Raw genomic sequence first — 17,834 nt, 5'->3', positions numbered from 1 at the left:
TGGGTCTTCCAATCAAGGTAAGAGAGAACCTTGATAATTCTTAATTTTGAATAATTTACTATAGAAGGATCTCGGGTATCTGATACAGGAGTTATTTCAACAGAACCTGTATCTATTAAAATAAATTGATAAAACTTTTTATTTTTCTTTAAATTTTCATTTTTTGGGATCCAACTCCATTTAGGAGGAGCTAGACTTTGCATAATCTTCCATGGATCTTCTTCAGTCCAGTGATCTTCAAGAGTAACCACATGTTCACAATTTTCTAAAATATGAAATTCTTTAGGAATATTTTTGGTGGTAGAGGAAGTGGCCTTTTCAGGGGTTTTTGGTGTATGGGCTAATACAGTAAATTTGTTTTCAAGAGGGGTCTTCAGAGTATGTGGGAGTTTTCTAGTCTAGTTTAAATATGAGGGGGAGAAGTCATCTAGCGAAAGGCTAGATGGCCCAGATTTTTCAGGAGGATTGGGCTGAGAGCCCATTTTCTTTATGGGGTTCGACATAAACTGAGCCCTGCAAAAATTCTCTTGTTAAAAAGTCTGGTATAGAATTATTCTTTCCTTTTATAAATTCAATTTCAAAATCAAAACAAGATATTAAACTTTGCCATCTGGCAAAAATTTGTTTAGAAACCAGGTTTTTAACATCTTTTTCTAAAACTTCTTTTGCAGATTTACAATCTATTCGTAAAAGAAATTTTTTATTTATTAAATCATGCTGAAATTTATTCATGCATAAAACAATGCTCAAAATTTCTTTTTTAATAGTACTATATTTGGATTGGGCTGGGTTCCATATACCCGAATGATATTTTATTATTTGTTCAGGGTGGTTATCTATTTTTTGTTTTAATATTCCTCCATACCCTTGGTCCGAAGCATCTGTTTCTACTATTAGTTGGGCTTCAGGGTGTGGTATTCCTAGACAAGGTAAGGTTTTCACTTGGGCTTTTACTTCTTGAACTATTCTTGTTAATTCGGGGGTCCAAGGTTTTGGATTTTTTCTTAACCTATTATAAAGGGGTTTACAAAGAATTCTTATATTAGGGATAAAATCTGCTACATAATTTACACATCCCAAAAATCTTTGTAATTGAGTCTTATCTTTTATTTCATTGGGAAATTTTTTAGAAAATTCAATACTTCTTTTAATAGGAGTTATTGTTCCTTGATATATATCATGACCCAAAAATCTTATTTTTGTTTGAGCCAATTTTATTTTCTTTTGAGATATTACCATTCCATTTTTCTTGATTAAATTCTTAAATATTCTTAAATGTTTCATATGTTGTTCAATAGATTCTGAAAAAATTAACACATCGTCTATATAGACTAATGCAAATTTTGAATAAGGATTTATGATAGTATTCATTATATTTTGGAATTCTGATGGAGCATTTTTAAGTCCCATGGGCATTACATTCCACTCGTATTGACCAAAAGGAACTACAAATGCAGTTTTATACTTTTCTGATTCTTTTACTTTTATTTGATAATATCCACTTTTCATATCAAATTTTGAAAATATTGTTGCATTATAAATTCTATTTATTAATTCTGATTTATTAGGTAAAGGATATCTTATCCATTTTAATGCTTTATTCAAAGGTTTATAATTTATGACCATTCTTGGTTCTCCTCTTTCTATTTCCGAAGCATTTTGGACATAAAATGCTGCGCAACTCCAAGGAGATTTACTAGGTCTTATTAATTTTTTATCTAAAAATTGTTGAATTTCTTTTCTACAATATTCAAGAGTTTCTTTATTTAATTGTACAGGTTTGGCTTTGGTAGGAATGTCTTTTTCAGAAAAATCATCTTCATATGGTAATTCAACTTCGAAATAATGTCGTTCCCAAAAAGCATTAGGAGTTTCAGAGCAAATTTCTTTTACTATTTCTTTTTCGATATTTTCAAATTCTTTTTTGATTTTAGGATTTTTTAATTTTTCTTCTATTTGTTTATATTTTACCTCAGTTTTTAACAGATTAATTTGTTTAGTTTTAGCTTCTATTCTTGTTAAAAAGTTTTCTTCATTTAAGTCTTTTAAATTGTTAATATTTTTATTTTTAACAGGTTTTATGAATTCAAATAGAAGGTCTTTAAATTTTATCCCTTCTTGAGAAACTTCAAAAGGATATATTTGAGTAAGGAACGGAGTTCCTAAAATCATTTCTTCATTAATATCTGGAGTTAGTATGAAAGTATTTTTAAAACATTTTCCTTTATTACAAATATGAGCATTAGATAGCTTATATTTAACTTTTAGTTTATTCGAATTTGCTGCTCTTACCTTTTGAACAGTTTTTTCATAATATTGAGTAGGTATCATACCTTCTCGTAAACAATTTAAATCTGCTCCAGAGTCAACTAGAGCTATAAAATCTTTATGAAAATTTTTCCCTATTTTTAAACTTATTTTAATATGCCACTTTTGTTGACTAATTTTAATTTGACTTATCGAAGGTTGATTTTCGATTATAGAAGGTTGAGTATTTAATTTTTCAAGAATTTCTTTTATCTGTTCTTTTTGTTGATAATTTTCTTGAATTTCTTCTAGATGTTCATAGTATTGTTCTCTAAGGGTTTTTAATTCTTCTTGGGTAAATGTTTCAAAAAACCATTTTCTTTTTTCTTTATTTTCTTCGGCTAAAAATTCTTGTTTTAATAAATTTTTATTTATTTCGAATTTATTAATAACATTTATAGTAGAATCTATATTTTCTTCTTCAGCAAGTTCAGTTTGTGATGGAGAGTTATGAGTTTTTGTTTCTTCCCAAGTATATTCTGGGGTTGGGACCGTATGGTTTGGTCTAATTCCTTTTAAATTCATGTTTTTATGATATATTAAGCTTGATCTATCTAATGATCTTCTAGCAGTATGAAAAGTATTAGGAGATGCCATAGAGCTTTCTCCTATTCTTAAAGAATTTATTCTTCTTAAAGGGGCAAAAGAAACTTTAACAGTTCCTGATTTATATTCTACGATCTCTTCTACTTCTACTGGTTCTGGGGGTTCTGGTTTTAATATTTCTTCTAACCTCCATTTTAGTCCAGTTGTTATTTCATTATGTTTTAAGGTTTTTGGTATTACTGCACTTATTTTTTCAGGATTTACTAATAACATGGTAGTTTCATTCTTCGGATTCATTAATAAGGCTTTAGGAGCCAACTGAGTTTTCATTACTTTATAATATATTCTATAAAGTATTGCTATAGGGTATGAATTTTCATTCCATTTATTTTCTTGTATTTTGACATCTAATATTAAATTATTATCGGTATGGTGAAAACTTTTAAGTGCTATTGAATAATTTGGATAATTATTAATATATGCTGGTCCATTATGCAAATTTGTTTCAAACATAGCCAATATCTGATTTTCAAGTTCAGTAGGCCTATTATCTCTTAAAGCTACGAATATAGGAGTATCCATGCCTAACCTAAACAAAGGTTTAATAGCAATTTGAATAGAACCTATATGCATATATTTATAATTTTTAATATGTTCAGCTATTAAGGCTTTAGTTATTAAAGGGATTTGTTCATGACTTGTTTTAAGATCAATTTCTTTATCTACTGTTTTTATAACATATTCAGAGGTAAATTTTGAAGTCCATTCTTTTTCATATATACTAGAGATTTTCAATTTTGGAAGGGTCCACCTATTTAACTGGTTTTCTATTTCTGGGATTATTAATTCATGTTGTAATAACTGATTCATATTATTCTCTTCATCATTTTTCATATCTTCTTCTAACTTATCTTTTCCTTTGAATATTTTTATTACCCTTTCCATCCTATCACACAAGTAGTCTAACGGGAACACCTCGGGTTTTACTGCCTCTCACTAGGTCTTACTACCACTCTTCGGCTTACCAACGTTTCCACTACCCACAATGAACTAGGCAAAGTTGGGATAATAAAATTATTCTGGGGAAATTTCAAAGTCAAAAGATGATATTCAAATGATGCAGAAAACAAATATGTTTCAATTATTCAACAGAATTAATATTCTCAGAACTTATACTTCCCAGTAATGGTGGCTGAGCCTCCAAGTTAGGTCAATATAAGAACTTTAAATATTAACACTATATTAGCCAAAATTTTTCAGGTTTTTGGCTCTGATACCAACTTAGGTTTGGAGGTAGATTCGTCACGATTTTCTTCTAAAATTAAGTCTTTTAATTTATTTAAATATTCTATTTTATCTTCTTCGTTGGTTATTTTATCTACCATTTCTAAAGCTATTTTGATTTCAGCATTTATTACATTGATATTAAATGCACAAGAACAAGGATTTTCCTCACATTCGCATTCACTCTCTTCTTCACTAGAAGTTTCTATATTCTCTAAATATTCTTCCTCACTTGTTTCCTCTTCACTTTCAGATTCATATAAAAGTATTTTCTCAATTTGTTCTTTTAATTCATTTGTCATATTTAGGTTATTTATTTTTTCTTTAACTCTACAATCTTTTTTCATATGACCATATCTTCCACATTTAAAACAAACTATTCCTTTATTTTTATTAGAAAAATTTGGTTTTTTAGTAAAATTTTTATTATTATTATTATTATTATTATTATTTGAAAATTTTTTCTTCCTAAAGGGTGAATTATTTTTCTTTACAAAATTGTTTCGTCTTTTAAAAGGTTTTCTAAACTTCTTTTTAATTTTCCTAGAGGGTGGTACTAACCCTTCGTACCCATATTGAGCACAGAAGTTTCCTAACTCTTTTATTCCACTTTCTTTCTGCCTTTTCATTTGTTTTTCTAATTTCATATTTTTACAAATTTCTAAAGCAGTATTTTTTATTACAGCTATTATTCGTCCATAAGTTAATTCAGACAAATTTTCAGGATATAAGGTATTTAATTTTTCTCTAACTTTTGTGGCAAAGACTGGGGGCAATCCTGCAATAAATTTTTCTTTCCAAAATTTTTCTTTACAATCTTCCCTAGTCATAACCATTATTATGAAGTTATCTACGTACCATCTAAAGTCTCCTAAAGTGGGACACCTTAGATTATGTAGAAGAATATTCGTTTTTGTATCAAATACAGTTGAATCTCCCATAAAGCTTTGAATTATAGTTATTATTAAGGTTTCTACCATTAAGGGAGTTCCATCTTCAGATTTTACTACGGTTAAAATATAATTTCTTTGATCAGAAGAGAGATAATTATCCCACCATCCTTTTAGTGCTCCTGTAAATCCAGCTATTAACAATTTAACAGTTTGTTGTTCACTATGTTTTGCTCTATATGCTGAAGCGGCCATGGACATTTCATGTGTTTTTCTTAAGATTTGATGTTCTGTCATCCCATCTATATTCCATTCAGAGATTCCTTCACCATTAAAGGAGGAAGGACTTTCTAAATTCCATTCTTCGAATTGTATATCTGGAAGGGTTGGCCTTTGATAATAATTTCTAGTGGTCGGCATATTATGAGTAGCTTGTGTTTCGGTAAATTTTCTTTGTATTTTCAGTATATTATCTTCTAAATCTTCTATATCTAAATTACCTATTTCTTCTTGAGGGATATCTAGTATATTGATATTTTTTATATTTAATTTTTCTAATTTTTTATTTATTTCTGACAATAAATTGTCTGTGTTATTTCCTAATTTAAATTCTTTATATTCTTTATCTGTAAATCTAGTGGGAGTAATTAAAGATCTTTCTAAGGGTTTTATTCCTAAAGGATTTTTATCCGCACTTTCTAGTTTTTCTTCATAAACTTTTAAAGCTACTTGATGTATTAATTGATTAGTATAATTTATTTGACTATGAATATTCTGTATATCTAATACTGTGGGATTTTCATCTAGATTTCTTCTTCCTATCATTTTAAAGGGTGATGCTACTACTTCCTTATTTTCTATATTTGGAAATTTAACTTCTTCTAAAGGGGGTATTTCACTTATTTTTTCTCCTGATTTAGTTTTCCATATTTTAGTAGCATTTTTTAGAACATTAACAGTTAAATTTTTAAAACAGTTTTCTTCAAACCATAAGAAATATGGAATATTTTCTTGAATTTCTTCTAGATGTTCATAGTATTGTTCTCTAAGGGTTTTTAATTCTTCTTGGGTAAATGTTTCAAAAAACCATTTTCTTTTTTCTTTATTTTCTTCGGCTAAAAATTCTTGTTTTAATAAATTTTTATTTATTTCGAATTTATTAATAACATTTATAGTAGAATCTATATTTTCTTCTTCAGCAAGTTCAGTTTGTGATGGAGAGTTATGAGTTTTTGTTTCTTCCCAAGTATATTCTGGGGTTGGGACCGTATGGTTTGGTCTAATTCCTTTTAAATTCATGTTTTTATGATATATTAAGCTTGATCTATCTAATGATCTTCTAGCAGTATGAAAAGTATTAGGAGATGCCATAGAGCTTTCTCCTATTCTTAAAGAATTTATTCTTCTTAAAGGGGCAAAAGAAACTTCAACAGTTCCTGATTTATATTCTACGATCTCTTCTACTTCTACTGGTTCTGGGGGTTCTGGTTTTAATATTTCTTCTAACCTCCATTTTAGTCCAGTTGTTATTTCATTATGTTTTAAGGTTTTTGGTATTATTGCACTTATTTTTTCAGGATTTGTTCATGACTTGTTTTAAGATCAATTTCTTTATCTACTGTTTTTATAACATATTCAGAGGTAAATTTTGAAGTCCATTCTTTTTCATATATACTAGAGATTTTCAATTTTGGAAGGGTCCACCTATTTAACTGGTTTTCTATTTCTGGGATTATTAATTAATGTTGTAATAACTGATTCATATTATTCTCTTCATCATTTTTCATATCTTCTTCTAACTTATCTTTTCCTTTGAATATTTTTATTACCCTTTCCATCCTATCACACAAGTAGTCTAACGGGAACACCTCGGGTTTTACTGCCTCTCACTAGGTCTTACTACCACTCTTCGGCTTACCAACTTTTCCACTACCCACAATGAACTAGGCAAAGTTGGGATAATAAAATTATTCTGGGGAAATTTCAAAGTCAAAAGATGATATTCAAATGATGCAGAAAACAAATATGTTTCAATTATTCAACAGAATTAATATTCTCAGAACTTATACTTCCCAGTAATGGTGGCTGAGCCTCCAAGTTAGGTCAATATAAGAACTTTAAATATTAACACTATATTAGCCAAAATTTTTCAGGTTTTTGGCTCTGATACCAACTTAGGTATCAGCGCTCATTTTTATGCGGAAGGAGAGGAGGAGAGAAGAAGATAAGAATAATTATAAGAATAAATTTAAAAAATCTTCTAAATATTCAAAGTTACTACTTGAAAGAAGAAATATGCTAATAAAGTTATTATATTCTTCGTCACTATTAATTTCTTGATTATATATATAAACAGGAATTAAAAATGAAATTTCATAAAAATAAAATTCGATAATTACAAAAGATTCAAAGAGATTATAATTATCATACAGATGTACATGTGCAAAACCATCAATAAAATATTTAAGCATAATTATTAAACTTACAAATTTTTACAGACTCATTTCAAGGCTGGGCGTCTTAACTATGAAGGAGACTCAAGGGGAGATAGAGATTTAAGGCTCAGGCGAGCTGTGTCCTCTTACTCCGAATGAATACTCTTTTATAGATAAGAAAAGAGCCTCACTACTTAAAGCAACACATCCTATACATACACGTGTTGCAATCTAAGAAAAAGAAATTACAACTGGCAAGCCTTTACTTTCGGCTGTCGACACAAACGACAAACTAAAGAAAGCATCTTTTGGGCGACGTGGGAGAAAGGGACCCACGACTTCTTACTCAGATGCACTAAACTATTCTTCAATAGTATTCCAGTACTGATCTTCATCTGATTTTATCTTCAATTTTTCCAAGATACGTTGCACTTGTTCATCCAATTTCTTCTTATTTTGCATATTTTGTTTTTCAAGATGTTCTTCAGAATTTTTCTTAATTAAAACAATCTTTTCAGATGATTGCTATAAATTAAGAAAATCAATTTCTTCATCTTCTTCGGGCTTCTGAGCCATTTGGATGGCATAACAATCTTCAACTTCTTCTTCGTCTTCAGAGTCTGAACCCAAGGAAGATAAGGCTTCCATCAGTTTTTTCTTTAAAAGCGACTTTTCTTCTTTGGATGAGGAAATTTTCTCTAAATTTTCAGATGTTAGAGATTCTCCTATTTTCAATTTGGACTGGACCTTGTATGCTGATGTTTGAAGGCCCATTGTTTTCCATTTTTGAAAACGATCTTCAACATATTTCACTTCAAATTTTTTCCACCAAAAAACTTTTGTTTTTCTACAAATAGTTTTCGGGTAGGTCTCTTCTTTGTGTTGATGAATTTCAAGAAGATGGGCCATAAGCCAACTAATTCCCATGGCTGAACAGAATTTTATTAATCTGAGATGGGGTAATTCATTTGGGGTAAGAACTTTATATTTTCGGTATATAGTCAAAACATTTTCAGGTATGATAGATTGGACTGGGCTGATTTTAAAGAACCAATCTACAAACCAATTGGGAATTGAACTAGGTAATTCATTTTTAAAGGAAATGTACCAAGAATGTTTTGGGTTATTTTCAAGGAGAATATATGACCAGGCCTTTTGATAATCAAAATATGAATATGAAGGAGGATCGAAAGGTCTGGAAAAGGTTTTTCTGTGAAGGGATGGGTCTTCCAATCAAGGTAAGAGAGAACCTTGATAATTCTTAATTTTGAATAATTTACTATAGAAGGATCTCGGGTATCTGATACAGGAGTTATTTCAACAGAACCTGTATCTATTAAAATAAATTGATAAAACTTTTTATTTTTCTTTAAATTTTCATTTTTTGGGATCCAACTCCATTTAGGAGGAGCTAGACTTTGCATAATCTTCCATGGATCTTCTTCAGTCCAGTGATCTTCAAGAGTAACCACATGTTCACAATTTTCTAAAATATGAAATTCTTTAGGAATATTTTTGGTGGTAGAGGAAGTGGCCTTTTCAGGGGTTTTTGGTGTATGGGCTAATACAGTAAATTTGTTTTCAAGAGGGGTCTTCAGAGTATGTGGGAGTTTTCTAGTCTGGTTTAAATATGAGGGGGAGAAGTCATCTAGCGAAAGGCTAGATGGCCCAGATTTTTCAGGAGGATTGGGCTGAGAGCCCATTTTCTTTATGGGGTTCGACATAAACTGAGCCCTGCAAAAATTCTCTTGTTAAAAAGTCTGGTATAGAATTATTCTTTCCTTTTATAAATTCAATTTCAAAATCAAAACAAGATATTAAACTTTGCCATCTGGCAAAAATTTGTTTAGAAACCAGGTTTTTAACATCTTTTTCTAAAACTTCTTTTGCAGATTTACAATCTATTCGTAAAAGAAATTTTTTATTTATTAAATCATGCTGAAATTTATTCATGCATAAAACAATGCTCAAAATTTCTTTTTTAATAGTACTATATTTGGATTGGGCTGGGTTCCATATACCCGAATGATATTTTATTATTTGTTCAGGGTGGTTATCTATTTTTTGTTTTAATATTCCTCCATACCCTTGGTCCGAAGCATCTGTTTCTACTATTAGTTGGGCTTCAGGGTGTGGTATTCCTAGACAAGGTAAGGTTTTCACTTGGGCTTTTACTTCTTGAACTATTCTTGTTAATTCGGGGGTCCAAGGTTTTGGATTTTTTCTTAACCTATTATAAAGGGGTTTACAAAGAATTCTTATATTAGGGATAAAATCTGCTACATAATTTACACATCCCAAAAATCTTTGTAATTGAGTCTTATCTTTTATTTCATTGGGAAATTTTTTAGAAAATTCAATACTTCTTTTAATAGGAGTTATTGTTCCTTGATATATATCATGACCCAAAAATCTTATTTTTGTTTGAGCCAATTTTATTTTCTTTTGAGATATTACCATTCCATTTTTCTTGATTAAATTCTTAAATATTCTTAAATGTTTCATATGTTGTTCAATAGATTCTGAAAAAATTAACACATCGTCTATATAGACTAATGCAAATTTTGAATAAGGATTTATGATAGTATTCATTATATTTTGGAATTCTGATGGAGCATTTTTAAGTCCCATGGGCATTACATTCCACTCGTATTGACCAAAAGGAACTACAAATGCAGTTTTATACTTTTCTGATTCTTTTACTTTTATTTGATAATATCCACTTTTCATATCAAATTTTGAAAATATTGTTGCATTATAAATTCTATTTATTAATTCTGATTTATTAGGTAAAGGATATCTTATCCATTTTAATGATTTATTCAAAGGTTTATAATTTATGACCATTCTTGGTTCTCCTCTTTCTATTTCCGAAGCATTTTGGACATAAAATGCTGCGCAACTCCAAGGAGATTTACTAGGTCTTATTAATTTTTTATCTAAAAATTGTTGAATTTCTTTTCTACAATATTCAAGAGTTTCTTTATTTAATTGTACAGGTTTGGCTTTGGTAGGAATGTCTTTTTCAGAAAAATCATCTTCATATGGTAATTCAACTTCGAAATAATGTCGTTCCCAAAAAGCATTAGGAGTTTCAGAGCAAATTTCTTTTACTATTTCTTTTTCGATATTTTCAAATTTTTTTTTGATTTTAGGATTTTTTAATTTTTCTTCTATTTGTTTATATTTTACCTCAGTTTTTAACAGATTAATTTGTTTAGTTTTAGCTTCTATTCTTGTTAAAAAGTTTTCTTCATTTAAGTCTTTTAAATTGTTAATATTTTTATTTTTAACAGGTTTTATGAATTCAAATAGAAGGTCTTTAAATTTTATCCCTTCTTGAGAAACTTCAAAAGGATATATTTGAGTAAGGAACGGAGTTCCTAAAATCATTTCTTCATTAATATCTGGAGTTAGTATGAAAGTATTTTTAAAACATTTTCCTTTATTACAAATATGAGCATTAGATAGCTTATATTTAACTTTTAGTTTATTCGAATTTGCTGCTCTTACCTTTTGAACAGTTTTTTCATAATATTGAGTAGGTATCATACCTTCTCGTAAACAATTTAAATCTGCTCCAGAGTCAACTAGAGCTATAAAATCTTTATGAAAATTTTTCCCTATTTTTAAACTTATTTTAATATGCCACTTTTGTTGACTAATTTTAATTTGACTTATCGAAGGTTGATTTTCGATTATAGAAGGTTGAGTATTTAATTTTTCAAGAATTTCTTTTATCTGTTCTTTTTGTTAATAATTTTCTTGAGTTATTTCAATCATTTGAGTTTTAATATTAATTATTTCAGTTTTTAAATCTTTTATTTCTTTTTGTAAGTCATTAATAGTTACAGGTATTTCTTTTAGAGAGGCTTTCTTTACTATTTGTGCAAAATCATATCCTTCAAACTTAGGTTTGGAGGTAGATTCGTCACGATTTTCTTCTAAAATTAAGTCTTTTAATTTATTTAAATATTCTATTTTATCTTCTTCGTTGGTTATTTTATCTACCATTTCTAAAGCTATTTTGATTTCAGCATTTATTACATTGATATTAAATGCACAAGAACAAGGATTTTCCTCACATTCGCATTCACTCTCTTCTTCACTAGAAGTTTCTATATTCTCTAAATATTCTTCCTCACTTGTTTCCTCTTCACTTTCAGATTCATATAAAAGTATTTTCTCAATTTGTTCTTTTAATTCATTTGTCATATTTAGGTTATTTATTTTTTCTTTAACTCTACAATCTTTTTTCATATGACCATATCTTCCACATTTAAAACAAACTATTCCTTTATTTTTATTAGAAAAATTTGGTTTTTTAGTAAAATTTTTATTATTATTATTATTATTATTATTATTTGAAAATTTTTTCTTCCTAAAGGGTGAATTATTTTTCTTTACAAAATTGTTTCGTCTTTTAAAAGGTTTTCTAAACTTCTTTTTAATTTTCCTAGAGGGTGGTACTAACCCTTCGTACCCATATTGAGCACAGAAGTTTCCTAACTCTTTTATTCCACTTTCTTTCTGCCTTTTCATTTGTTTTTCTAATTTCATATTATTACAAATTTCTAAAGCAGTATTTTTTATTACAGCTATTATTCGTCCATAAGTTAATTCAGACAAATTTTCAGGATATAAGGTATTTAATTTTTCTCTAACTTTTGTGGCAAAGACTGGGGGCAATCCTGCAATAAATTTTTCTTTCCAAAATTTTTCTTTACAATCTTCCCTAGTCATAACCATTATTATGAAGTTATCTACGTACCATCTAAAGTCTCCTAAAGTGGGACACCTTAGATTATGTAGAAGAATATTCGTTTTTGTATCAAATACAGTTGAATCTCCCATAAAGCTTTGAATTATAGTTATTATTAAGGTTTCTACCATTAAGGGAGTTCCATCTTCAGATTTTACTACGGTTAAAATATAATTTCTTTGATCAGAAGAGAGATAATTATCCCACCATCCTTTTAGTGCTCCTGTAAATCCAGCTATTAACAATTTAACAGTTTGTTGTTCACTATGTTTTGCTCTATATGCTGAAGCGGCCATGGACATTTCATGTGTTTTTCTTAAGATTTGATGTTCTGTCATCCCATCTATATTCCATTCAGAGATTCCTTCACCATTAAAGGAGGAAGGACTTTCTAAATTCCATTCTTCGAATTGTATATCTGGAAGGGTTGGCCTTTGATAATAATTTCTAGTGGTCGGCATATTATGAGTAGCTTGTGTTTCGGTAAATTTTCTTTGTATTTTCAGTATATTATCTTCTAAATCTTCTATATCTAAATTACCTATTTCTTCTTGAGGGATATCTAGTATATTGATATTTTTTATATTTAATTTTTCTAATTTTTTATTTATTTCTGACAATAAATTGTCTGTGTTATTTCCTAATTTAAATTCTTTATATTCTTTATCTGTAAATCTAGTGGGAGTAATTAAAGATCTTTCTAAGGGTTTTATTCCTAAAGGATTTTTATCCGCACTTTCTAGTTTTTCTTCATAAACTTTTAAAGCTACTTGATGTATTAATTGATTAGTATAATTTATTTGACTATGAATATTCTGTATATCTAATACTGTGGGATTTTCATCTAGATTTCTTCTTCCTATCATTTTAAAGGGTGATGCTACTACTTCCTTATTTTCTTGTATTTTGACATCTAATATTAAATTATTATCGGTATGGTGAAAACTTTTAAGTGCTATTGAATAATTTGGATAATTATTAATATATGCTGGTCCATTATGCAAATTTGTTTCAAACATAGCCAATATCTGATTTTCAAGTTCAGTAGGCCTATTATCTCTTAAAGCTACGAATATAGGAGTATCCATGCCTAACCTAAACAAAGGTTTAATAGCAATTTGAATAGAACCTATATGCATATATTTATAATTTTTAATATGTTCAGCTATTAAGGCTTTAGTTATTAAAGGGATTTGTTCATGACTTGTTTTAAGATCAATTTCTTTATCTACTGTTTTTATAACATATTCATAGGTAAATTTTGAAGTCCATTCTTTTTCATATATACTAGAGATTTTCAATTTTGGAAGGGTCCACCTATTTAACTGGTTTTCTATTTCTGGGATTATTAATTCATGTTGTAAAGTTAATATAGTGTTAATATAGTGTATATATATATGGATATCTGGTACCAAATGGTATCAGAGCCGAAGATCAAAAATTTTGTGTAATATAGTATTAATATTTAAAGGATTTATATGAACCTAACTTGGAGGCTCTGCCACCATTACTGGGAAGTATAAGTTTTGAGAATATTAATTCTATGGAATGATTGACTCATATTTTATTCTTCATATCAAATGGAATATCATCTACAAACTTAAATTTTCCTAAAAATAAATTTATTAGCTCAACCTTGCCTAGTTCATTGTGGGTAGTCTTAGCGTTGGTAAGCTGGTGAGTGGTAGTAAGTCCTGAAGAAAGGCAGTAAAACCCGTAGGTGTTCCCGTGTGAGAGCTACTTGTGTGATAGAATGGAAAGGTTAATAAAAATATTTAAAGGAAAAGAAAAGTTTGAAGAAGATATGAAAAATGATGAAAAAAATAATATGAATCAGTTAATGCAACACGAATTAATAATTCCAGAAATAGAAAACCAGTTGAATAAGTGGACCCTCCCAAAACTAAAAATTTCAAATATTTATGAAAAAGAATTGACAGATAAGTTTACAACTGAATACATAATAAAAACAGTAGACAAAGAAATTGAACTTAAAACAAGTCATGAACAAATTCCATTAATAACTAAAGCATTAATAGCCGAACATATAAAAAACTATAAATACATGCATATAGGATCAATACAAATAGCAATAAAACCCTTATTCAAATTAGGCATGGACACGCCTATGTTTATAGCTTTAAGAGATAATAGGCCAACTGAACTTGAAAATCAAATTTTAGCCATGTTCGAAACAAACTTACATCAAGGACCAGTATATATTAATAATTATCCAAATTATTCAGTAGCTCTTAAGAGTTTTCATAATACTGATAATAATGTAATATTGGATGTTAAAATACTTGAAAACAAATGGAATAAAAATTCATATCCAGTAGCAGTAGTGTATAGAATATATTATAAAGTCATGAAAACCCATTTAGCTCCTAAGGCTTTATTAATGTCCCCTAAAGATGAAACTACTATGCTATTGATAAACCCTGAAAAAATAAGTGTGGTAGTTCCTAAAACTTTAAAGCATAACGAAATAACCACTGGATTAAAATGGAGAATAGAAGATATTTTAAAACCAGACCCTCCAGACCCAGTAGAAATAGAAGAAATAATTGAATATAAATCAGGAAGAGTAGAAGTTTTTTTTACCCCATTAAGAAGAATAAATTCTTTAAGAATAGGGGAAAGCTCAAGAGCATCTCCTCAAAATTTTCATACAGAACGAAGTTCCTTAGATAGTCCTAGTTTTGCATATCATAAAACTATGAATTTAAAAGGAATTAGACCAGATCATACAGTACCCACACCAGAATATGATTGGGAAGAACCTAAAACTCATAATTCGCCATCAAATACTGAATTAGCAGGAGAAGAAAATATAGACCATTCCATAAATGTAATTAAAAAATACGAAATAAATAAAGAATTATTGAAACAAGAATTTTTAGCAGAAGAAAATAAAGAAAAAAGAAAATGGTTTTTTTGATACTTTTACACAAGAAGAATTAAAAAATTTTAGAGAAAAATATTATAATCATTTAGAAGAAATTCAAGAAAATACTCCTTATTTTAAATGGTTTGAAGAAAATTGCCTTAAAACTTTAACAATAAATGTTTTAAAAAATGCTAATAAAATAGGGAAGACTAAGTCAGGAGAAAAAAATAGGAGAAATACCTCCTTTAGAAGAAGTAAGCTTTCCAAATATAGAAAATAAAGAAGTAATAGCCTCACCTTTCAAAATGGGAGAAAGAAGAAATTTAGAAGAAAATCTAGCAGTTTTAGATATACAAAATGTTCACAGTCAGTTAAATTATACAAATCAATTATTACACCAAGTAGCAATAAAAATCTATGAAGATAAATCTGAAAGCAAAAATGAAAATCCTTTAGGAATAAAACCTTTGGAAAGATCATTAATAACTCCTACTAGATTTACTGATGAAGAATATAAAGAATTTAAATTAGGAAATAATACTGATAATCTTTTAACAGAAATTAATAAAAAATTAGAAAAATTAAATATAAAAAACATTAATATATTAAAAATTCTTGAAGAAGAAATAGGAAAAATAAATTTAGAAGATTTAGAAGATAATATATATAAAATACAAAGAAAATTTAATCAAAGTCCAAATACAAATAATATGCCTATAACTAGAAATTATTACAGAAGACCTACCCTTCCAGACATACAATTTGAAGAATGGAATTTAGAAAGTCCTTCTGCCTTTAATGGTGAAGGAATAACGGAATGGAATATAGATGGTTTAACAGAACATCAAATATTAAGAAAAACTCATGAAATGTCAATGGCTGCCTCAGCTTACAGAGCAAAACATAGTGAGGCTCAAACCGTAAAACTTTTAATAGCTAGATTTACCGGATCATTAAAAGGATGGTGGGATAATTATCTTACCCAAGAACAAAGAAATTATATTCTAAATATAGTAAAAGTAGAAGAAGGAATAACCATCCCATTAATGGTAGAAACCTTAATAATATCTATAATTCAAAGTTTTATGGGAGATTCAAATATCTTTGATAATAAGACAAATACCCTCTTACATAATCTAAGATGTCCAACTTTAGGAGATTTCAGATGGTACGTAGACAATTTTATAATGATGGTAATGACTAGCGCAGACTGTAAAGAAAACTTTTGGAAAGAAAAATTTATTGCAGGATTGTCCCCAGTTTTTGCTACAAAAATTAGAGAAAAATTAAGCCAAACATATGATGAAAACTTACAAGAATTAACCTATGGAAGAATAATTGCGATAATAAAAACTACTGCTTTAGAAATCTGTAATAATATGAAACTAGAAAAACAAATTAAAAAACAAAAAGAAAGTGAAATAAGAGAATTGGGAAATTTTTGTGCTCAATATGGGTACGAAGGCATAACACCTCCATCAAGAAAATATAAAAAGAATATTAGAAGACCTTTTAAAAGAAATCAATCTTTTAGAAAAAATACCCTGCCTTTTAAGAAAAGAAAATTTACTACTAATAATAATAATAATAATAAGAAAAATTTTAATAAAAAACAAACCTTTCTTAATAAAAATAAAGGAATAGTTTATTTCAAGTGTGGAAGATATGGGCATATGAAATAAGATTGTAGAGTTAAAGAAAAAATAAATAATTTAAATATGTTTGAAGAATTAAAAGAGCAAATTGCAAAACTTTTACTTTATGAATCAGAAAGTGAGGAAGAAGATAATAGTAGTGTAGAATATATAGATAATACAGACACTTCAAGTGATGAAGACAGTGAATGCGAATGTGATGAAAATCCATGTTCATGTTCATTTAGTATAAATGTAATAACCGCTAAAGCAAAATTAATATTAGAAATGGTAGAAAAAATTCCTAATGAAGAAGAAAAACTAGAATATTTAAGTAAATTAAAAGATTTAATATTAGAAGACAAAATCCATGAAGAATCTACTTCCACTCCTGAATTTAGTGGGTATGATTTTTCACAAATATTAAAGAAAGCCTCAATAAAAGAAAAACCTGTAAATATTAGAGATTTACAAAGAGAAATAAATGATTTAAAGGGAGAAGTTAATATTATAAAAACTCAATTGATTGAAATAAAACAAGAAAACTATCAGCAAAATGAACTAATAAAGGAAATCCTTGAAAAGGATAAACCATCTATCTCAACAAATTCCGAAGAAAATATAGTTATAAGACAAATAAAAATAATACAGCAAAAATGGTTAATAAAAGAAACGTTAAAAATAGGAAAAAATTATCATAAAACTTTTACAGCTCTAGTAGATTGAGGAGCAGATTTAAATTGTATAAGAGAAGGTTTAATACCAACCTAATATTATGAGAAAACTGTTCAAACTTTAAGAGCCACAAATTCTAATAAATTGAAAGTAAAATATAAACTTTCAAAAGCTTATATTTGTAATAAGGGAACTTGTTTTAAAAATACTTTTATTTTAACTCCAGACATAAGTGAAGAAATGATTTTAGGAACACCCTTCGTAAGCCAAATATATCCCTTTACAGTAACTTCAGAAGGAATACAATTTAAAGAATTGTTATTTGAATTTATATAACTAGCAACAACAAATGCAATACATAATGTAAAAGATATAACTGAAAAAAATTTTATAACAAGAATACAAGCAAAA

General features: G+C 28.2%; 1 protein-coding gene across 3 annotated transcripts in view; it reads left to right on the top strand.

The window, feature by feature from the left end:
- The window catches only part of LOC109803759 (toll/interleukin-1 receptor-like protein), a 52,455-nt gene that overhangs the window by 16,565 nt on the left and 18,056 nt on the right, over positions 1–17,834 (top strand). Inside the window, exon 4 of one of the 3 annotated variants that reach the window (XM_083070390.1) lies at positions 1,779–7,882. The exons of the other annotated variants lie outside the window; for them this stretch is intronic. Coding sequence (XP_082926516.1) covers positions 1,779–1,830 — 52 coding nt within the window. The 3' untranslated portion in view covers positions 1,831–7,882. Of the gene's footprint in view, positions 1–1,778; positions 7,883–17,834 lie in introns of those variants that run through there. 3 annotated transcript variants of the gene reach the window in all.

This window comes from Cajanus cajan, chromosome 3, assembly GCF_000230855.2.
Source record: "Cajanus cajan strain Asha chromosome 3, NIPB_CcT2T_4, whole genome shotgun sequence".
Classification (NCBI taxonomy): Eukaryota; Viridiplantae; Streptophyta; class Magnoliopsida; order Fabales; family Fabaceae; genus Cajanus; species Cajanus cajan.
The sequence above is the reverse complement of the archived record's forward strand: the minus strand, read 5'-3'. Positions and strand labels throughout refer to the sequence as shown.